The sequence below is a fragment of the Orycteropus afer genome, unplaced genomic scaffold (assembly GCF_000298275.1).
Source record: "Orycteropus afer afer isolate SDZICR_OR568_19922 unplaced genomic scaffold, OryAfe1.0 scaffold00024, whole genome shotgun sequence".
In the NCBI taxonomy this organism is placed as follows: Eukaryota; Metazoa; Chordata; class Mammalia; order Tubulidentata; family Orycteropodidae; genus Orycteropus; species Orycteropus afer.
Genome location: NW_006921611.1, coordinates 3,677,342 through 3,701,584, shown reverse-complemented (window position 1 = coordinate 3,701,584; position 24,243 = coordinate 3,677,342). Strand labels below are relative to the sequence as shown.

At 40.0% G+C, this 24,243-nt stretch overlaps 1 protein-coding gene across 1 annotated transcript in view; it reads right to left on the bottom strand.

Annotated features, from left to right (window-relative positions):
* KCNU1 (potassium calcium-activated channel subfamily U member 1) overlaps positions 1 to 24,243 on the bottom strand; it is a 245,574-nt gene that overhangs the window by 8,659 nt on the left and 212,672 nt on the right. The window contains 2 exon segments of the mRNA XM_007935054.1: positions 14,637 to 14,776; positions 20,333 to 20,401. Of these exon segments, the coding sequence (XP_007933245.1) occupies positions 14,637 to 14,776; positions 20,333 to 20,401 (209 nt within the window).

Below are 24,243 nucleotides of genomic sequence, written 5' to 3'. Positions count from 1 at the left end.
CAAGGAGTGTATCTATTTGAGGTAAATGTTCAACTCATATACCTACCTGTCTTTTGTTTGGCTGGAAGCCACAGGTGTGGGTTCAATTCCAGACTTGAAGGGCAGCTAGGGGCCATAGTCTCAGTGGTTCTACCAGGCTCTATCAGACCAGCAAACCTGTCCCCCCCCTTTTTTTCCCAAGTGATTTTGAGTTTTGTTCCACATTGTTCTCCCTCTCTATCCAGGATCTCCTACATAGATCCCCCTCCAAGTAGTTGACAGTGGTAGCCAGGCACTATCTAGTTCTTCTGGTCTCATGGTCATATAGGCTGAGGATGGCATGGTGTACCAGTTGCTAGGACTAATTGTTTCCATGAATATTTTGTTTTCTTCATTCTTCTTTGCTCTGGATGAAGAGAGTTCCATTGTTGCATCTAGATGGCTGCTTGCAAGCTTTTAAGATCCTAGTTGCTATTTGCCAAAAGTAGGAGGTGGAACAATGTTTTGTGTAGTATGTTATGCCAGTTGAGCTTGATATCCCCTGCGACTATGGTCCTGAGCCCACAGGTTCAACTAATCAATCCCTCTGGGTAGCTGGCCATGGACAATGTTCTGGATGTCATCCCACAATTCTTCTGGGTTTTGGTCATTGTGTTCAATGCATCAAATCTCTTTTTTGAATAATCTCTAAATTCAGGAGGGATATATTCAAGGGCAGATTTTGGCTCTTGTGGACTTGTTTTAATTGTCTTCAATTTGAACTTGTATTTGAGCGGTTGATAGTCTGTTCCACAATCACCTCCTGGACTTGTTTTGGCTGAAGATATTGAGTTTCTCCAATGCCTCTCGCCACAGATGTAGTCAGTCTGATTCCTGTGTACTCCATCTGGCTAAGTCCATGTGTATAGCCACAATTTGTGGTGTTGAAAAAGGGTATTTGCAATGAATAAGTCATTGGTCTTGCAAAATTCTAATGTGATCTCCAGTGTTATTTTTATCACCAAGTCCAAATTTTCCAACTACTGGTGATTCCTCTTGGTTTTTGGCTTTTGCATTCCAGTCAGCTGTGATAATTAACACATCTTAATTGCACAGTTGGTCAATTTCAGACTGCAGATGTTGATAAAAATCTTCAATTTCCTCATCTTTGGCTTTGGTGGTTGGTCTGTAAATTCGAATAATAATAGTATTAATGGGTCTTCTTTGTAGGTATATGGATATTATCTTATCACTGACAGCATTGTACATCAGGACAGATCTTGAAACATCCTTTGTGATGATGAATGCCACACCATTCCTCTTCAAATTGTCATTCCTGGCATAATAGATCATATGGTTGTCTGATTCAAAATGGCCCAAACCGGTCCATTTCGGCTCACTAATCCCTAGGATATAAATCTTTGTCCGTTCCATTTCATTTTTGACAACTCCCAATTTTTCTAGGTTCATACTTCATACATTCTGTGTTCTGATTACTAATGGACTTTTGCAGCTGTTTTTCCTCAATTTGAGTTGTGCCACATCAGCACATGGAGGTCCCTAAAGATTTACTTTATCCATATCATTAAGATTGGTTCTACTCTGATGAGGCAGCTCTTTCTCAGTCCTATTTTGAGTGCCTTCTGACCCAAGGGGCTTGTCTTCCTGCACTGTTTTGTACAATGTTTCCAGGTTATTCATAAAGTTGCCTAGTAATGTATCAGACAATGTTTCTCTGCTATTCATAAAGTTTTCCCTGGACAATTTTTGAGAAGTGGATGCCCTCTTTCTTCTTCCTAGTCTGTCTCAATCTGTAACTTCATTGAAACCTGTGCACCATGTGCAACCCTGCTGGCATTTGAAACACCCATGGCACAGCCTGAAGCCTCACAGCAGCATGCAAGTCCCACAGGATGACAAACTGACAGAAATGTTTGTCTCCTTTAGCTGTTGGAAACCTCTCTGCCCTCCCCTTACCTAATTCCTACCTGGATCCTGCCATTTTGTGGTCCCTGGTGCTCCCTCCCTTTCCTGCCTCTGTGGGATGGGTCCTCCCTCCCATTAAATATATAAAATGCTTTTAATTTTCTACCCTATGTTTTACCTGAATTAGGCTTTTACTCCAGTAGAAATGAGAATTTATGTTTATATAGTACCTACATAAAACTGAATACTTATACTATTATAATAAATAATAGCAATGACTTCAATTATTATCCCAGAAATTTTGACATTCACTTTAAACCAAACCAAACTCACCGCTGTTGAGTTGGATCAGACTCACAGTGACCCCTCCTTGGGTTTACAAGGCAATATCACTGTTGTTGTTATGTGCCGTCCAGTTGGATCCGACTCATAGCGACCCCTCCTTGGGTTTTCCAAGAAATATCACTGCGGAAGTAGATTGCCCCATCTTCCTTCTGAGGAGTGGCTGGTGGGTTTGAACCGCCAGACTTCTGTTTAGCAGTCAAGTGCCTTAGGCACTATGCTACCAGAGCTCCTGGCGATATCACTACAGAAGTAGATTGCCAAATCTTCCCATTCACTTTATCCACCCTCAAGTTTAGGGAACCCTCTTGTAGGGCCTGGAGGATTATGGTGATCTCTTCATTAGTCACCTACCTTTTTTTTTTTTTTTTTTCCTCATTGTCAGTCCCAATGCTTCCAGAGTGATTCTCCAGAAACACAAATGAGATCATGTCATCTCTCTCCTCAGACCCCTCTGCTGTACTCATGCTGGAAAAGGAAGTCCAGGTTCTTTCCATAACATTCAAGGACCTCTTTTATCTGACCATCTGACCACAGCTCCATTTCCAGCTGTCTTTTTCTCTTCCAGAACTGTTCACTGCAGTATATACTGCTCTACCAGAAGTTGCTTCATGAATTTGCTTTTGAACATCTATTTTGCTTCTTAACAACTTGCTGAACTCTTTCCTGGACTTCCTCATCAGAATAAACTTTTCCTTCCTTTGTGAGCTTATGGCCACTGACTTTTGCATTATCTTATTCTTCTGTATTTTATGTTTATTTTTTTCAGGAATCACATCTGAATTTGAATCTTGGACTGTCACTTCCTAGCTGAGTTCCTCTGGGGAATTCATGTGTTCTTTCTCAGTTAATATAATAATCTTCACATTCTGAAGTTGTTTTCAGGTTTAAATGAAATACATAGTACACATTAATAAACTCTTTTCTTTTTTCATTGGCTCTCACATATCTGGATCACGTGGAGTGATTTGATGAGAAAAGATTTCTGGCATCCCAGACCTACTGGATCAGAATTTATGGAAAGGGGTGGGAATTGCCATTTTACAAAGCACTCTAGGTGATTTTGATGCCAGTGGTCCTCACATCACGCTCTAAGCATCACTTCTTTAAATTGTGGGCTCCGTTAGACAATGGACTTTGTCTATTTATGATGTCCTCAGTTATGCTTTGAACAAGGCTGGTATTCAAAAGTTGCAAGATTATTAACTGAAGTGGACAATTAATTTTAAGCAAGTAGACAAATATTACTGATACAATGTAGAGGTTTCTGGGGTAATTTGGCTTAAGAAATAATATAATGTACATGAAGTCAAAGAAAATGAAAATAATTTTCACAATATTTTTCAGACTGAAAGATGACTTCAAATGCTGTCTCCACCCTAATCTCCAGACTGAAAGCATCTCATGAGCAATGCCGCCTCCTTATCTCTCTTCTTTGTTCTGTCCCATCACCACCCAGAAGGGTGCTTATAAAATCAGCCCCTACAATCCAGGAGGGATGGAGAACGTAAATCCAGGTTGAGCCTCAATCCGTTTAAGAACATGTGGACATATTGTAGAGTGATCAAATATAATGCTGTTAGAATAATTCCCCACTGATTAAAGAAAGAGCATATATTCCAGGGTTATCCTGGTGTTGATGGCTCTGGGAAACATGTGCTTTACATATTTAACTGAGAGAGGCTTAGCTCTTGAATATATCATTTCTTCAGTTTTGACATCAAAAGCATTATAATTCTATATTGGGGAAAATAATGGGATTTACATGTCATCCTTGCTCTGTGAGTTTAACTCCTATTCTTATTATTCAGGGTTCTATGGTATGGAATTGGCCTTATTTATCTTTGCTTCCTTCCATTTTCTCTTTCTTTCTCTATCTTTCTTTTCTCCTTCCTTCCTTCCTTTCCTCCCTTCCTCTGTTCCTTCCTTCTTTCTTTCCTTCCTCTTTAAAGAAAATTTGCTCTTCAAAAGTACTTGAACTATTGTAGGACTTCCAAAGTTGGACAATGTTTCTAATATAATCATAGTTACTAAAATTAGGATTTTCAATGTTAGAAAATGCTATAGTCCGAAGTATTTTAACTTTTAGCTGCAATGATTCATGATGTCCCTCTCGTGACCTAAACTATTATTGCATAGTGCAGATATTAAGCCAAGCTCCTTGCTGCTTTTTATTCTGAGAATATCAAAAGGTCTTCAAACCAAACATTTTTTGAGAAATACATCTAATTCTGAATGAGACTATAAGGTCAGAAACCTACAATGAACCAGTTGAGTGACTTGAGAAAGTCATGTAATTTTATGAGCCTCAATTTCCTATAAGCAAAAGAAAATGGTTGGGCTGGATGCACCCAGAGTTCATGTCTATTCTGGAACTCTTATTTTAAAACCATATGTGAATTTTGCTTATGGGCTTGAGTCCTCTCCATATTTTAATTTTTATAGCTTTGAACTATAGAGGATTAAAAGTGGGCATGAATTGTACCTGGCAGGCATGCCCCTTCAACTGGGGCAAGAATTTGCATCAAAATGCCAGAAGCCATAAAGTCCTGGGGTGAAACAAATAGTGAAGCACTTGACTACTAGACAAAAAGGTTGATGGTTTGAACCCACTCAGAGATACCTCAGAAGACAGGCCTGGGAATCTGTTTCTAAAAAGTCATAACCTTGAAAACCATATGGAGATGTTTTATTCTGCATACATGGGGCATCATGAGGGAGAATCAACTTGATAGCAAGTAACAACTTGAAGCCATAGTGCCAAATATATCAGGAGATTTGTAGCGGAAATTCATTATTTTATATTGGAAAAAATATCACAGGTATATCAGGGGATAGAATGAAAATGTGGCATGAAAATTTAAAAAAAAAAAATCAGTATTTCTGAGCAGGACTAGCTCACAGTGGGCTGTTGCAAGCTTCTCTGTCTCTTCTGGATTTGTATGTTTATGAAGACATTTTGGAGGAGAAGGGTGAAGTACACTTGAAACGGAAGGAGGTTTCTGAGTACACAGGAGAAGGAAGGAGGTCCTTAAATATTAGGTTGGAAGTACAGTTCACCAAGAGTGAACTCAAGACTGAAGTTCTCACCTTGTTTCAGAAACCAGTGAGGCATTATGTTAGTTCTGAGGAAGTCTGTCTGAATGCATCTGTTTTTATCTTTTTCCTTCTATGTAGTGTGTGCATCAGGGAAATAAACATTTTGATTCTAATTATAACCTCTGAGTGTGCCAGGGAAACGCTAAACTTGCGAACAACGAGAAACAGTCCCTTGGTGCCATAAGCTGGGCAACAGTTTGGAGAAGCCAAATCCAGAAGATGTTCTCTGGGGAGGGAAACAACAGGACAAAAGAGACATGCAAATGGTGCAGAATACTGACTCTTGCCTCCCATGTGGTGCTCCTGACTGAAAACGGGAAGTCTATCTTAGAATAGAGAACAATGATTTCACCTCCTTTATTTTATTCTTCTCTGTTGGGCACATCTTCTAACTTTTAGGATGGCAGTTTTTAAAACCTTCTTGCAACCGAAATCTATCTTCAAGTCAAACCTTACCCTGGAGGCTCATATATGACATGGGTGAGAGTAAAAGTGCTCTGATTAAGGGGAGTGGAGTACATGGTGATGTGGGAAGAAGTGGGATGGGCATGTCCGTTTTTCTTTTTCTCTGTCCATACTCGACAACTCCAGAGTACTCTGAGATAAGCGTTCCTCTAAGCAAAGCTTGAAATTAACTGCATTGAAAGTATGCCAGTGATCATAGAAATAGATTTCTGGAGGGGTAAATGATTGTGGTAAGGAGATCTGATTCTGGAATTAGACAAAGGGAACCTAAAGTGAACTCAACATTTATGAGTGGTGTGACCTTGATATATTATTTACCCTTCTCTAAGACTCAGGTTTTCCATCTATAGAATGAGGCTAATAATAGTGATGTAATTGGGTTGATATGAGAATTAAGCAAGATAATGTAAGCAATGCACTTAACAAAGTCCTGAGCACAAGGCAAATACTTGAGAAATGTGTTATCATTGTTTTATTACTGATATTGCTATTGATATTAATGGGAGCCCTAGTGGTATAGTGCCTAAGGCATTTGACTGCTAACCAGAAGGCTGGCAGTTCAAACCTGCTAGCCACTCCTCGGAAGGAAGGTTGGGCAATCTACTTCCGTAGTGGTGCTGCCTCAGAAACCCAAGGAGGGGTCGCTATGAGTTGGATCTGACTCATGGCAGTGAGCTTGGAGCATTAAATATTAATATTATCTTATAGCAAAGCTTATCAGAAACACTTGCCTCAATGTCTCTGATGGGAAAGACTCATGGGAACTATCTGGGGAGGGAGAACTGTAATCATTAATGATGTCTCAAAAGGTATGTGTTACAGGGAATTATAACTATGGGGTCTAGAAGTGCCACCTAAACTTTAAAAGGAGATTGAAAATTTTCCCTTTCTCCCACATCCCTCAGCAATGTGTACGGAGAATAAAATGGACTGTTCAACAACATATTCTAGAGTCACTACAGTGACCAAAATGTTTTCAGTGGAAGAGGATAAATGTTATCTTCCTCTCTGAGGCTATTATTTTCATTTCCATGTTACTGGGTCACAAAATCAGGAAGCCAGTCAAGAGCAAATGGTACCTGGAAGAGAGAGGACAATGGAACTAGAAGCTCAGACCTGGCCCTAGGGTAAGAAGAGTGTGTTCTTTCCATGTAACTAATTTGATAAGACATCACCCCACTTTTATAATGCCAAATGGAACCATTTCTGTCAGGATAACAAAAAAGAAAGGGAAACATGAGTGGGCAGCATTCACTAATTACTTTCAATGATCTAGTTCAGTATCCCAGGGTGGAACAGATGATTCGTGTTGGGCTACTAATCAAATCCACTGAGTGATGCTATGGAAGAGAGGTCTGGTAATCTACTTCCATAAAGATTTCACCTATGAATACCCTATGTTAGGATCATTAGTCATTAGAGAGATGTAAATCAAAACAACAATGAGACATCATCTCACCTTTATATTAATAGCAAAATTCAAAAAAGGAGAAAACAACAAATGCTGGAAAGGATATGGAGAGACTAGAACTCTAATATACTGCTGGTGGTGCTATAAAATGGTACAACCATTGTGGAAAGAGCTATTATGCTTCCTTAAAAAGTTAGAAATACTATATGATCCAGAAATCACACTACTACATGTATATCTTAGAGAAATAAAAGCCATTACATGAACAAATATATGCACACTCATGTTCATTGCAGCGTTATTCACAATAGCAAAAAGACTGAAACAACCTAAGTGACCATCAATGGATGAATGGATAAACAAACTAAGGTACATATATCTGAATGGCATACTATGTAACATTAAAAAATAATGATGAATCTGGGAAATACTCCATAGCATGAAAGAACCTAGAGGATATTATTTTTAAAAAAACACATTGCTGTCGAGTTGTATCTGACTCATTGCGACCCCTTCTTGGGTTGCCGATGCAGTATCACTACAGAAGTAGATTGCCCAACCTTCCTTCCGAGGAGTGGCTGGTGGGTTTGAACCGCCAGCCCTCTGGTTAGCAATCAAATGCCTTAGGCACTATGCGGAGTGCTTAAATTAGTCAATCACTGAAGGATAAATATTGTATGAGACCATGATTGGAAAAAGCTAGAAAAGGTTTACAAATAGAATTAGTCTTTGAAGTTTACCAGGGTTGAAGGGGAAGTGATGGTAAGTGACTAACTAGTGGGTAGATACATATTAATGTGGGTGAAGGGAAAGGCAATATGCAGTAAGAGGGAAGTTAACACAAAATGATCAAGGCAGTGCAAGACACAAGGAGGAGCACAAGAATGACATGCAACAAAGGTGAATACTATTACATACACATACACACACACACACACCCAAAAAAATCTGTATGTGCAATTTTACTCAGAAATACAAGGAGTCATCATGAGTCAGAATATACTCAATAACAAGTTCGATTTTCAGTTTAGCTTAGTGTGGCCAGAGAAAAGATCGGGATGTTGGCCTGAAGTTCGAAATAGTATTAAAGTGTGTTCATTTTTTTCCATGTCATATAGTATTTACGGGAGCTCTGATAGCATAGTGCCTAAGGCACTTGACTGCTAACCAGAAGGCTGGCAGTTCAAACCCACCAGCCACTTGGAAGGAAGATGGGGCAATCTACCTCTGTAGTGATACTGCCTGGGAAACCCCAAGGAGGGGTTGCTATGAGTCGGGTCCGACTCGACGGCACATAACAACAACATAGTATTTACAATCCAAATCCCGAGTCAGAAGTCCACTAGGTAGAGATTTAGATTTCCAATATCCATGCCAGTCTCCTTAACATAAAGAATGTCTCTCATCCCAAACAATGAGAGGGAAGTTCTTCTAAATAAAGTTTTAAAATGGTCACAGAAGTAGAGTTCTGGAGAAGCAATCCCCACCTCATATTCAACTGACAAAGTGCCAATTCTAAACTAAGCACTTACCAGAAACCTTAAGGACAAGCTGAAAGTCCACTGTGACTACCTCCCATATCAGGCCACAGTAAGTGATTTTTCTCTCTCCCATAGAATTTATCATGGGGTCTCAGAAAAGAGTCCTGATATTTTTCAGGGCTCATTTCCTTTTCCAGCATAACTAAATCATCCTTTTCCATTGAGTGAAGCCCATTTATATAATATCTGATGGTAGCCTGGAAGTCCATGGGTGGCACAAATGGTTAAGCACTCAGCTACTAGCTGAAAGGCGGGTAGTACCAACCCAAATAAAGATAACTTGGAAGACAGTCCTAGTGATCTTCTTTCAGAAGGTCACAACCTTGAAAAGTTATGGAGCAGTTCTACTCTGCATTCATGGTGACACCATGAGTAAGAATTGACTCAGCACCAAGTAACAACAGTAACAAGCCTTGGAGAAAGTTGCAGTCTTCAATGATGGCTCCAGGTCATGTAAACTAATGATGAGTGGTCACAACAACTGTAACCCAGCTCAAGACTCTTTTGGACAAGTCTGTATGTTCTATGCTGGCTTATATTATACGTTCATTTGTTTTTATTTCTAATCTCTCCTCCCTTCCCTGCTCATGCTGTCCTTCTGACCAACTCTAAATCAAAACTCTGTGACTTTGTTCCTGCCTGAATGGGTTTCTTGTTGTTGTTAGGTGCTATCGAGTCATCTCCAACTCATAATGACTTTATGTACAACAGAATGAAACACTGCTGGTCCTGTGCCAGCCTCACAATTCCTGCTATACCTCAGCCCATCATTTCAGCCACTGTGTCAATCCACCTTGTTGAGGGCCTTCCCCTTTTTCACTGAACCTCCACTTTACCACACATGATATCCTTCTCCAGGAATGGTCCTTTCTGAAAACATGACCAAAGTAGGTGAGACAAAGTCTGGCCATTCTTGCTTCCAAGGAACATTCCAGCTGCATTTCTTCCAGGACAGATTTGTTAGTTCTTCTAGCAGTCCATGGTACTTTCAGTATTCTTCACCAATATCACCACTCAAAAGTATTAACTCTTCTTTGGTCTTCCTTATTCATTGTCCAGCTCTATGAGGTGATTGAAAATACTACAGCTTGGGTTAGATGCATTGTAGACTTCAAGGAGACATCTTTGCTCTTCAGCACTTCAAGGAGATCTTTTGCAGCAGATTTGTCCAATGCTATATGTCTTCTGATGTCTTGATGGCTGCTTTCATTGATGTTGAATATAGAACCAAGTAATATGAAATCTTTGACAACTTCAATCTTTTCTCCATTTATCGTGATGCTGCTTATAGGTCTAGTTGTGAGAATTTTTGTTTTCTTCATATTGAGGTGAAATACATACTGCAGACTGTAGTCTTTAATCTTCATCAGGAAGTGCTTCAAATCATCCTAACTTTTAGCAACTAAAGTTGTTTCTTCTGCCTATCACAGGTTGTTAATGCACCTTCCTCCAATCCTGATGCCACATTCTCCTTCATATAGTCCAGCTTCTTGGATTATTTTCTCAGCATGTAGATTGAATAAGTATGTTGAAAGGATACAACCCTGACACACTCCCTTCCTGATTTTAAATCATTCAGTATCCCTTTGTTCTGTTTGAATGCAAGCCTCCTGGTCTATGTACAGGTTCCTCATGAGTACAATTAAGTGTTCTGGAATTCCCATTCTTCTCAATGTTATATTGTTATGCTACATAGAGTTGAATATTTGCATAGTCAATTAAACACAAGTAAATATCTTTCTGTTATTCTTTGCTCTCAGCCAATATCCATCTGACATCAGCTATGATATCCCTCATTCCACGTCCTCTTCTGAATCCAGCTTGCATTTCCAGAAGTTCTCTGTCAATATGCTGCTGCAACTGTTTTTGAATTTTCTTCAGTAAGATTTAACTTGCTTGTGATATTGATGATATTGTTTGATAATTTCCACAATCCGCGGGATGACCTTTCTTTGGAATGGGTACAAATATGAATCTCTTCCAGTCAGTTGGCCATATAGCTGCCTTCCAAATCTCTTGGCATAGCCAAGTGAATGCCTCCAGTGCAGCATCTGTCTACTGAAACATCTTAATGGGTATTCCATCAATTCCTGGAGACTTGTTTTCTGCCAGTTCCTTCAGTGCAGCTTTGACTTCTTCCTTGAATACCAGTGGTTCTTGCTCAAATGCCACCTCCTTTACTCTAGCCATATCAGCTGTATTCTGAAGAGGCAGCTCTTCCCCAGTCATATTTTGAGTGGCTTCTGACCTAAGGGGCTCAGAATGGATGAACATCAACCAATTTTCTTTGGTACAGCGACTCTGTGTATTCTTTTCATCATCTTTTGATGTTTCCTGGATCATTCAGTATATTGCCCATAGACTCTTTCAATATTGCAACTCAAGTTTTAAGTTTTTTTCCTGTTCTTTCACCTTGAGAAATGCTGAGCTGTTCTTCCCTTTTGGTTTTCTAACTCCAGGTCTTTGCACATTTCATTATAATAATTGACTTTGTCTTTGTGAGCTGCTCTTTGAAATCTTCTATTTAGCTCTTTTATTTTGTCATTTGCTTTAGCTACTCTCCATTGAAGGGCAAGTTTCAGAGTCTCTTTTGACATCCATTTTTGTCTTTTCTTCCTTTCTTGTCTTTTTAATGACCTTTTGCTTTCTTCATGGATGATGTTCTTGACGTCTCACAATTCCTCTGGTTTTCGGTCATTGGTGTTTGATGCATCAAATTTATTCTTTAGATGATCTCTAAATTCAGGAGGGATATAATCAAGGTCATATTTTGGCTTCATGGACTTGTTTTAACTGTCTTCAACTTCAAGTTGTATATGATCAATTGATGGTCTGTTCTACAATCAGCTCCTGGCCTTGTTTTCACTGAAGATATTGAGCTTCTCCATCACCTCTTGCCACAGATGTTGCCAATCTGATTCCTGTGTATGCCATCTGATGAAGTCCACATGTACAGTTGCCATTTTTGTTGTTGAAAAAAGATATTTGCAATGAATAAGTAATTGGTCTTGCAAAAATCTATCATATGATCTCCAGTGTTATTTTTATCACCAAGGCCATATCTTTCAACTATCAATGGTTCTTCTTTGTTCCCAAATTTTGCATTCCAATCACCAGTGATAATTAACACATCTTCATTTCATGTTTGGTCAGTTTCAGACTACAGAAGTTGGTAAAAAAATTTAATTTTCTCATCTTTGGCTTTAGTGTTTGGTGCATAAATTTGAATAATGGTAGTATTAATTGGTTTTCCTTGTAGTGTATTGGATATTATCCTGTCTGACAGCACTGTACTTCAGAATAGATCTTGAAACATTATTTGGGGTGATGAATGTCATGCCACTTCTCTTTCATTTGTCATTCCTGCCATAGTAGATCATATGATTGTCTGATTCAAAATGGCCAAAACCAGTCCATTTCTACTCACTAATGGCTAGGATATCAATATTTATGTGTTCCATTTCATTTTTGACAGCTTCCAATTTTCCTAGATTCATACCTTGTACATTCTATGTTCCAATTATTAATGGACATTTGCGGCTATTTTTTCTCATCTTGAGACTTGCTACATAAGCAAATAGAGGTCCCAAAAGCTTTACTCTAGCCATATCAGCTGTATTCTGAAGAGGCAGCTCTTCCCCAGTCATATTTTGAGTGGCTTCTGACCTAAGGGGCTCATTTTTGGGCCCTGTATTGGACAGTGTTTCAGGGCTATTCGTAATGTTTTCTAGTAATATATCAGACAGTATTTCACTGCTAGTCATAGGCTTTCCTTGGCCAATTCTTTGAGAAGTGGATGGGCTCTTCCCTCTTCTGAGTCTGTCTTAGTCTAGAAGCTCTGCTGAAACCTGTCCATGGTTAACCCTGCTGGCATTTGAAACACTGGTGGCATAGCCTCCAGCCTCATGCAAGCCCCCACAGTATGACAAAATGACAGAAAATTTTGTCTCCCTTAGTTGTTTCAAACCACTCTGCTCACTCCCGGCCTACCCTGAGTGGGCTAATGGAGTTAAATTTAAAGCTCCAGTTTAATTTAAAGCTCAAAGCTTCCTTCCATTGTAAGAATCTCTGAGAACTGGAACCTTACATCCAGTCTGAAATGTATCCTACAAACAGGTCAGTTTCATCAACAGCTACCTTATGCCTGACACTGCACTCCTTAATTACAGGCAAGTTAATTGATATATCAAGGACAGAAGGTAATATAACACTTCCCCTGATGGATACTTCCCAGAAAAGTAACCTGACTTGACTCCTTCTAGTGTGTCTCTGCTGATACAGTCAAGGTTGAATGCCATTAACCCCTTATGGAATTTATACTTTACTTAACCTGATTACTGTTAAATTCTTGTTGATGTCATGTGAGCTCTCTGAGAACTCAAAAGTTTACAAGAACCCATCCATGGCTTAGGGAGCCAGGGTCCAGGGCAACATAATCTTCTTAGTACCAAATGAATGGGATACTTGTACCCCAGCCACACATCCCCAAAAGTGCAAACTGGGCATCTGAGGCATTCATACAACTCAAGAGTACTGCCTTCTCTGTATATAGTTCCAGAAGCAACAAGTTTATCAAACTCTGCTCTGAGCTTTCTGTACTTAAGCATCTATTCATTGATACTTCACCATTTTGCAAACTTTTCTTTAGAAAATGTGGATATTAGGAATCTGTAAGGTAGTGAATTACATGGATTTCCTTTGGAAGTATTTTTGCCGTCCACAAATGCACAGATTTTCTGAGATAGTAAATCACATTCAAATTTCTTAAACATACCAGGTGTGTTCCCACCTCAAGGTCTTTGCCCTTCTTCCTTGTGCCTGGAGTGTTTCTCCTCAATAAGCTAAATGTGTATTGTCCTGGACAACTTTACTCAGATATTACCTTCTCAGTGCTGCCTTCCCTGGGATAGAACTTTTTCCCTCAACCTCTCTCCAAGCCTTCTATCTCCTCATCTCCTTAAGCCTTATAAATATCTTTTCATGTTACTTATTGATCATATTTATTGTCAGTCTCCTCCACTGGAATGAGCTCTGCTTCATTGTGCTGTTTCCCCAGCATCTAGAACAGTGCCAGACACAAAGTAGGTTCAGATAAGTATGTGCCTAATGAATCAATTCTGTTTATGGGAATCCTATAATTTCTGTAAGTGATCTGCTTAACAGTGAAGAGGTGTTGAAACTAACAATCAACCATGTAGTCAAAAGAGAAAGGGAATGTGCAAGGGAGGTTTGACTAAGCTATGAACAAAACTAAACCACCAAAGGCCAAAAAGCTTTTCCCTTGAAATCCATGTGGGACTGATTGGGACTGATTTCTGACTGAGTGGGTGGGAAGATTTTATAATGAAGACAGAGGAGTATCCTCCAAGCTCTGACAGCAAGATGGTTGAGTGTGCCAAGATGAGCTTGAAGTGTAAGGCAGGTGCACTGCCACTTACTCACACATTCCTCCTAGAATGAGCTATTTCAGCTCCCAGCATTTTAGGGTTTTAATCTTGAATAGAGCTCTGGTAGCATAGTGCCTAAGGCACTTGGCTGCTAACCAGAAGGCTGGCAGTTCAAACCCACCAGCCACTCCTCGGAAGGAAGATGGGGCAATCGACTTCCGTAGTGATACTGCCTCGGAAACCCAAGGAGGGGTCGCTATGAGTCAGGTCTGACTCCACAGCACTTAACAACAACAATCTTGAATAGGTGAACATTTTGCTTCCCTCACCAAGTAGTTAAAAAAGATGAAATAAGATACTGTATTTGAACGAGCTTCTTTGAAACAACAACAAAACAGAGAACGTGGATTTGTGAGATGCTTTCTCCACTTCTCCAGCCCTAACCAACCCACTCTCCCTTCTTTGAGGGTCTTGTTTTTTCGGGCTTCTGGGCTCAGCTGTACTTACTGTGGCCAGGAGGGAATCCAAGAAGCTGCCTGAAAAGACAGCGCCTGTGGAAAAAGAAGTACTGAGATGAAGATTTGTTCCTGGAAGGCTTCCTTTCATTCCACCAAGCCGTTCAATTAAGTGAACATTGGAAGGATTTTCTGCAAGGCAAAAAGAAAAGGCAGGCAGATTAACTTAAGAAGTGCTATACAAGATAGACTAAGAGTAACTACTTGATGAGAGGATTTGATGCCGACTTGTGGGGACTCTTGTGGGATCGGTCCCTACATCAGCACATTTATTTTTCCTTTCCAAATATCTTCCTTCACAAAAGATATGTGTCCCTCTTGGCTTCCCTTCATCATCAAAGGGACATCCTTACACCTCAGAATGTTTCTCCAGGGAAGTATCCATAAATGTATAAATTATTAGAAATAATTATTACATACAAATATTATATATAATGTTTTTTATCTGCCAAACCAGGATATAGATTTGGTAGTAAAAGGAAGCAGTGTCAATAATTGCAGTGTTACAACAGACATAAGTATGAATATATGGTCACCCCAACTATAATCTCTCTTTTTTTTATAGTAATGCTACAAGCTGAAATTTGAACCCACCCAGTAGTGTTAGGAGGGAAAAACTTGGAGATCTTCTTCCATAAGGATTACAGCCTAGAAAACCCCATGGGGGCAGTTGTACCCTATCAGATAGGGTCATCATTAGTCAAAATTGACTTGACAGTACCTAACAACGAGCTATGTTATTGTTGTTATTAGGTGCCGTTGAGTCATTTCCGACTCATAGCGACCCCATGCACAGCAAAACAAAACACCGCCTGATCCCATACCAGCTCCATGATCCTTGCTATACTTGAGCCCATCGTCACAGCCACCATGTCAATCCATCTTGCTGAAGGCCTCCCCCTCTTTCGTCGACCCTCCACCTTACCAAGCATGACATCCTTCCCCAGGGAATGATCCTTTCTGACAACATGACCAAAGTAGGTGGGACAAAGTCTGGCCATTCTTGCTTTCAAGGAGCATTTTGGTTGCACTTCCCCCAGGACAGATCTATTAGTTCTTTCAGCGGTCCATGGTACTTTCAGCATTCTTGGCCAGCACCACAGCTCAAAAACATCAACTCTTCTTTGGTCTTCCTTATTCATTGTCCAGCTCTCACATGCACTTGAGGCAATTGAAAATCTCATGGCTTGTGTCAGGCACACCTTAGTCCTCAAGGAGACATCCTTGCTCCTCAGCACTTGAAAGAGTCCTTCGTGGATGACCTTCCCAGTGCTACATGTCATCTAATGTCCTGACTGCTGCTTCCATTGGTGTTGATTGTAGAACCAAGCAATGTGAATTCTTTGACAACCCCAATCTTCTCTCCATTTATTGTGATGCTGCTCATTGGTCCACTTGTGAATATTTTTGTCTTCTTTATATTGAGATGTAATCCATACTGCAGACTGTGTTCCTCAATCTTCATCAGTAAGTGCCTCAAGTCATCCTCACTTTCAGCAAGCAAAGTTGTATCATCTGCGTACCTTAGGTTGTTAATGATTCTTCCTCTAATCCTGATGTCACGTTTTTCTTCATATAGTCCAGCTTCTCAGATTATTTGCTCAGTATATAGATTGAATAAGTATGGGGAAAGGTACAACCCTGATGCACTCCCTTCTTGATTTTAAACCGTGTAGTGTCCCCTTGTTCTGTTCGAACGACAGCCTCCTGGTCAAGGTACAGGATCCTCATGAAAAGAATCAAGTGTTCGGGAATTCCCATTCTTCTCAATGTTATCCATAATTTGTCATGATCCACACAATCAAATGCTTTTGCATAGTCAATAATCCACAAGTAGACATCTTTCTGGTATTCTTTGCCTTGAGCCAAGATCCATCTGACAGCAGCTATGATATCCCTTGTTCCATGTCCTCTTCTGAATCCAGGTTGCATTTCTGGAAGTTCTCTGCAACTATCTTTGAATTATCTTCAGTGAGATCTTACTTGCATGTGATGTTAATGATATTGTTCTATAATTTCCACATTCTGTGGCATCACCTTTCTTTGGAATGGATACAAATATGGATCTCTTCCAGTCAGTTGGCCAGGTAGCTGTCTTCCACATCTCTTGACATAACCAAGTGAGTGCCTCCAATGGGGCATCTATTTGTTGAAACATCTCAATGTGTATTCCATCAATTCCTGGAGCCTTGTTCTTCACCAATTCTTTCACTGCAGCTTTGACTTCCTCCTTCAGTACCATTAGTTCTAGATCATATGCCACTTCCTGAAATGGATGAAGATCAACCAGTTCTTTTTGGTACAGTGATTCTGTGTATTCCTGACATCTTCTTTTGATGTTTCCTGCATCATTCAATATTTTGCCCAGAGAATCTCTCCATATTGCAACTCGAGGCTTAAATTTTTTCTTCAATTCTTTCAGCTTGAGAAATGCTGAGCGTGTTCTTCCCTTTTGGTTTTCAAACTCCAGGTCTTTGCACATGTCATTATAGTAATTGGTTTTGTTTGCTCGAGCTGCTCTTTGAAATCTTCTGTTCAGCTCTTTTATCTTGTCATTTCTTCCATTTGCTTTAGCTGTGCTCCGCTCAAAGGCAAGTTTCAGAGTCTTTTCTGTCATCCATTTTGTTCTTCTCTTCTTTTCTTGTCTTTTTAGTGATCTCTTGCTTTCTTCATGGATAATGTTCTTGATATCCTCTCACAATTCATCTGGTTTTCGGTCGTTGTTGTTCAATGCATCAAATCTACTCTTTAGATGATCTCTAAATTCAGGAGGGATATATTCAAGATCATATTTTCGCTCTCTTGGACTTGTTTTAATTGTCTTTAATTTCAAGTTGAACTTGCATATGAGCAATTGATGGTCTGTTCCACAATCAGCTCCTAGCCTGGTTTTGGCTGAAGATATTGTGCTTTTCTACCGCCTCTTTCCAAAGATGTAGTCAATCTGATTCCTGTGTGTTCCATCTGGTGAAGTCCATGTGTAGAGCCACCATTTGTGTTGTTGAAAAAAGGTGTTTGCAATGAACAAGTCATTGGTCTTGCAAAATTCTACCATGCGAGTCCCAGCATTATTTCTGTCACGGAGTCCAAATTTTCCAACTACTGGTGATTTTTCTTTGTTTCCAACTTTTGCATTCCAGTCACCAATGATAATTAACACAACCTGATTGCATGTTTGGCCAATTTCAGACTGCAGATATTGATAAAAATCTTCAATTTCCTCATCTTTGGCTTTGGTGGTTGGTGCATAAATTTGAATAATAGTCGTATTAACGGGTCTTCCTTGTAGGCATATGGATATTATCCTATCACTGACAGCATTGCACTTCAGGATAGATCTCGAAATATCCTTTGTGATGATGAATGCCTCAGCATTCCTCTTCAAACTGTCATTCCCATTATAGTAGATCATATGATTGTCTGATTCAAAATGGCCAAAACCAGTCCATTTCAGCTCACTAATGCCAAGGGTATCTGTTTCTATGTGTTCTATTTCATTTTTGACAACTTCCAATTTTCCTAGATTAATAACTTCATATATTTTATATTTCGATGATTAATAAATGTCTGTAGCTGTTTCTCTTCATTTTGAGTGGTGCCACATCAGCAAATGGAGGTCTTGAAAGCTTTATCTTATCCATAGGACTAAGTTTGGGTTTATTCAGATGATGTAGCTATTTCCCGGTCCTGTTTTGAGAGACTTCTAACCTAACCGGACTATTCATAAAGTTGCGAGGTAATGTATCAAACAATGTTTCTTTGCTATTCATAAAGTTTTTCCTAGCCAATTTTTTGAAAAGTAGACAGACACTTTCTTCTTCCTAGTCTGTGTCAGTCTGTAAGGTGGGCTGATACCTGTGCACCATGTGCATTCCACTGGGTTTGAAACACCAATGGCTCAGCCTCAAAACTTACATCAACACATCACCATGAGAGGACAAACCAACAGACAAGTTTTTCTCCCTGTTGGAAACCTCTCATACCCCCCACCTGGGTCCCTGTGGCTGACTCCTCCTCTGTCCAAATTCCTGGGTGTTTTAATCCCCTTTTTCCTGCTCTCCTGCCCTGCTGTTTTGGGTGTTCCTGAGTACCCTCTCCTCACCTGGATTCCTGCAGCTGACTGCTCCTCTGTCCAGGTCCAGGTTCCTGGCTTTTACTCCACTTTCTCCCTCTCTCCCACCCTGCTGCTTTGGGTGTGCGTGGGTTCCCTCTCCTCACCTGGATCCCTGCGGCTGACTGTTCCTCTGTCCAGGTTCCTGGCTTTTAATCCCCTCTCTCCCGCTTTCCCACCCTGCTGTTTGTTTTGGGTGTGCCTGAGTTCCCTCTCCTCACCTGGATCCCTATGGCTGATCTATTTATCTTACTTAGTATAAATCCTACTTGGCTTTGTTGTTGTTAGTTGCCATCTAGTCAATTCCAACTCATGGTGACTCCATGTGTACACAGCAAAACTTCTCCATAGAATTCCCAAGGCTTTCAAAAGTAGATGACCAGGCTTTTCTTCCAAGAGTCCTCTGGGTGGATTCAAACAGCCAACTTTTCACCTAATAGTTGAGTTTTTAACTGTTTCCACAACCCAGGAACTACTGTAAATCATAAAATGTCCACTATGCATTTTACTATACTATGGAGACAAGTCAAATACAACAACAACGAGACAAGTCAAACTACACATCCAAGACCAGCTTTAGAGATAAGCTTTGATGTGTTAGAGACACATCTCCCTTTTCTTTGGTCTTTTCCCCCTTCTCATCAACTACTATCTAGGAGCTCTTGTAGTGCAGTGCCTAAGGCACTTGACTGCTTACTGGAAGGCTGGTGATTCAAACCCACAAGCCACTCCTCAGAAGGAGGGTTGAGCAATCTACTTCCATAGTGATACTGCCTCAGAAACCCAAGGAGGGATAGCTATGAGTTGGATCTGACTTGATGGCACATAACAACAACAACAACTATCAGTATCTAATCCCAGTGTGTCACCTAGTACCCTACAATACTCCTTTAAAGTGCATATGGACAACTTTTTCAACCCTTCTTTACCCTGCTTTATTCTTCTAGAGCTCTTTATATCTAGAAAAGCTTCATGAAACTTTATTTTCTATGTGTTGATGAGAAGTAACTGTTTATTGAACTATTTATCCAAGTAGTATTTGCATTTTAGAAAATTATCCCTCAGAGTAGGATAAGGCAAGAAAGATACCTGGCACACAGAAATATTAGGATCCTGAAAGTGCCTACTTCCTTAAAATTTGCACTCTAGGTTCCTCATTTGCCTTGACTTAATCCTAGCTCCAGTGTCATTATGGGAAAAGTGAGTGCCTGACCTAAAGACCTACCATGGGGTAGATAAGTTGTTATAGATAGATATTTCCTAGCAGTTTGCAAATCCATGCCTCCTCCATGGGAGACACCTTCTAAATAAGACTGACCCCATTACTGATTTCTGTCTCGTAGTAACTGGATGAGTGCAGAAGGTAGAAGTCATTCTTATACCTGACGCTGAGATTCTGAGATGATGGTATCAACCAGGTTAAAGGTCAGTGCCACATCCAGACAAGCACTTATGCTCTCTAAGCCCCATGTTGGTTCCTCAATCTTTTGACTGTGGACTCTAAAGAGGACCTTGTGACATCAATTATGTACCACAAATATTTCTTCCTTGCTTTTTTCCCTTAAAACACAACTTACTAAGTTCAGTTAAGATAGGAATTCTTCGGTATCTTGAGTAGGCTTCAGCTAAGTTCTGTGCAAACCCCTCTGTAGACAAAGACAAGAAAGAAGAGAAAAGATGAGAAATTCAAACAAAGTTGCTTATAAAACTGAACAAGGATGTAAAAACACATCATATAGCTTAGGACTTTATCTTAGCAATATTATTCTCATGTGCAAATCTCAAATCCTTTGCTATATTTAGAAGAAAAAAAAAAAGTATGGGCCTCCTCAGCATACCCTTTTGAAAAGCATGTGGTATATATTTTTAAGTGGCACTTCAAATGAATTACAAAAAGGCAAAGTCTCCCAGGAATTGCTTATTGACATCATAACTAAAATGTGATTATTCTCCATGGAGTGGTAGTGTTGGGCAATGGCTTAGTTAGGCAGTGCCTCAAGCCATGTCAATTTCCTTGTAAAACTTTTAGCAAGCTGTAAATAAATAAGCATAACTGCTCCAGGAGCACTTTTGGAGACATGGCAACTAGCTTCTGTCTCTCTGACAGAATCAGTGTTTTGACTCATCTGAGATGAGGTATGCTCACGGCATCTTCTCAGTGAAACTGATTGCCTTGACTCTGGTTAGCCTGCTCCTATTTGGAATGTGCTGAGAATTCCTTAAAGACTGGGATTGAGTATAATTTGGGATCTGTAACCTCTGCACTCAGTTTGTAGACAGATTTCCCTCCTTCCTCAGAAGATAAGACACTCCATTTCTGGTATGAGCTTCAGCTCCAAAAGAGAAACAATATTTTGGACTTGTCTGAAACATAGCTTTCTAATATGAGGAACCATGAAGGGTATCAAAAAGGAAGATAACATCATAGTATTGGTCTCCAAGTTAAGCAAAAGCATGCAAAGAAAGGAAAGGGAAGAGAGATTGAAAGCTTAGGGTCTGGTCAAAATGGTAACAAAAATGATGATTTCATCAGAAGTTAAGAGAGTCCCTGGGTGGTGCAAACATTCCTGGTGATCTGCTTCCAAAAAGCCAGCCACTGAAAACATTGGAGAGCACAGTTCTACTGACACACATGGAGTCACCATGTGTTGAAATCAGATGGATGGCAACCAGTTAGTGGTTTACAATAGTTATTTCATATTTCAATGCCTTTCTCTAGAAGGGACTTCACTGAGAAAAAAAACAACAAAGAAGTTAAACTTTAAAGCTGTTATTTATTTCTCTTGAACTTTTCTGAGACTGATATGCAACAGTAAAAAAAAAAAATGAAAGTTAAAATTCTACTTGTAATTTAAAATTCCCTGCAGATTTTGAAAGGGGAGCAATCTTTGAGGCTACTTTGTTTACTGAGCTAGATAGTTGCAGGCAAGGATGAGCTGTGGAGTAAATAGTGTTGAGCTCTGTGGATAGATTGCCTGAGACACGGACCAAGGAAGGGAGATGGTGAATCTGCAACTGAGGTAAGGGAAGTGGAACAGAAAACTCAAAGGAAGACTTTTTTGTTTTGTTTTGTTTTTGGAGGGATTGCTATGTGCTCTTTCTCCCTAAGAAATATTCAGTATTATAACTACTTTTTGTTAACACAGTGTAAAATTGAATATACTTCTGATATCTAAAAAAATTTTAGTCATATTTCAAGGTGAATGTGGAGTTAAAACTGAAGCTCTGTATGAAGAGCCCAGCACATTTGTTTTAAAGTTAAACTAGCAGTGACTTTTAGAATTTGGTAAAGCACTTTAGTTTTATATGAGGAAAAGGAAGCCCCTAGGGCCAACCAATGCAACACAGCTATTTAACAGGCAGGTTGACATCAAAGGCTAGAGATCAGATATCCTAACTCACCAATATATATTACTCATAATGAGATCAGAGTACATTAAACTATTTTTCCTAAAACATCTCTACTCGTTGCCGTTGAGTCAGATCCTACTCATAGTGACCCCTCCTTGGATTTCCGAGGCAGTATCGCTACAGAAGTAGATTGCCCATCTTTCCTTCTGAGGAGTGGCTGGTGAGATTGAACTGCAAGCCTTCTGGCTAGCAGTCAAGTGCTCTACACACTACACCATCAGAGCTCCTAAAACATCTCTAGGATTTCCATAATGAGGGAAGAATTGGGAGAATTGCAATTCTACTTTACTCCTGTTTTATATATTCTTACTTCCTTCTCCCTTTTTCCCTTTATTTTTCATTCTTCATTTTAGATATCTACTCCATACTAGGTGCTCTGGTAGCACAGTGGTCAAGGCATTGAGCTAGTAAGCAAAAGGTCAGTAATTTGAACCCACCAGTCACTTTCCTGGAGAAAGATGAGGCAGTCTGCTCCTGTTAAGACTGACAGCCTTGGAAAACCAGTGGGGGTAGTTCCATGATAACAAAGGCTCACTATAAGCTCACTATGAGTTGGAAGTGGCTCAGTGGCAGTGGGTTTGTTCTGGATACTACATACTCTGGTAGCATTGTGCCTAAGGCACTTGACTGCTAACCAGAAGGCTGGCGGTTCAAATCCACCAGCCACTCCTTGGAAGGAAGGTTGGGCAATCCTACTTCCGTAGTGATACTGCCTCAGAAACCCAAAGAGGGGACGCTATGAGCTGGGGCTGACTTGATGGCACATAACAAACAACAACAACAAGATGTGAATAGTACCTGCCCCAGTGGAGATTTGATTCTAACTTAGATATGATGTATTACAAATATAAAATTTCAGGTACTGGTGAGTGCTATAAAATAAATGCAAAAAACTTCATGGGTTAGCAATTGTGGTGGGGGAGGTGACTTTAGGTATAGTTCAGAAGGATCTTATCTGACTTTGGAAGGAAGAAGTCCTAAGGGATAGAAAAAGCTGTCTACTAGGAGAAATGGAATAGGGCCCTAAGATAGGAATGATACATATGAACTGGGGGAAAAAAAAAACACACACACCAAAAAAAAACACCTCACTGCCTTGGAGTCAGATCCGACTCACAGCGACACATCCTTGGGTGTCTGAGGCAGTATCACTACAGAAGTAGATTGCCCAACCTTCCTTCCGAGGAGTGGTTGGTGGATTTGCACTGCCAGCCTTCTGGTTAGCAGTCAAATGCCTTAGGCACTATGCCACCAGAGCTCCTGAATTGGAACAAGTAAGAGACAATTCAGACTCCGTACTGGACTGCAAGACTCATCCAATTTTTCTGTAATTACCTTTATAATTACAATGGTTAAGCATTCTGGTGCTTGCTGAAAGGTTGGCAGTTGGAACCCACCTGCTGCTCCATGGAAGAAAAGACCTGGAGATCTGCTCCTGTAAAGATTACAGCCTAGGAAACCCTATGAGGCAGTTCTACTCTGACCCTTAGCGTCACTGAGTCAGAATTGACTCAGTGGCACACAGCACAATGAACATAACACTATAATAGGGTTTAAAGTAGGGCATTGATATTATCTGATAAATATTTGCAAAAGATTCTTCTGGCTGTTGCCGTGAGTAGTGGACACAGTAGGGAAATAAGGTTTATGTAATTGTTACCTCAAATCTGTGAATTAAGTATAGTGATACCATATTTGAGATGAGAAAACAGCCTCAAGATTTGAGTACCTTGCCCAAGATCTTGTGGCTTATAAATGATAGAAAGGATTTCACATCCACATCAGCAACAAATTCAAAGCCCATGCACTTTTCCGAGTATCAACTTTTTAGCCCTATTACAAAATATACGAGGTTTGACTGGTATTTTCAGTAAAACGTTGAGCTCAGTTTCCCTCAAAGAGGAAACCTCCCAAAGGGAAAATCCTGCTCTGAACCCCACTTTCTGTTCTCAATTCCTTGCTAATAAAAGGCTTGGAATACAGTGGCTTTCAGAGGCAAATGCACTAATCAGCTACAGACACATCCATGTTGGTTGCAACAACTGCTTAAATATCTGCTTCTGACACTGGCTGAAGG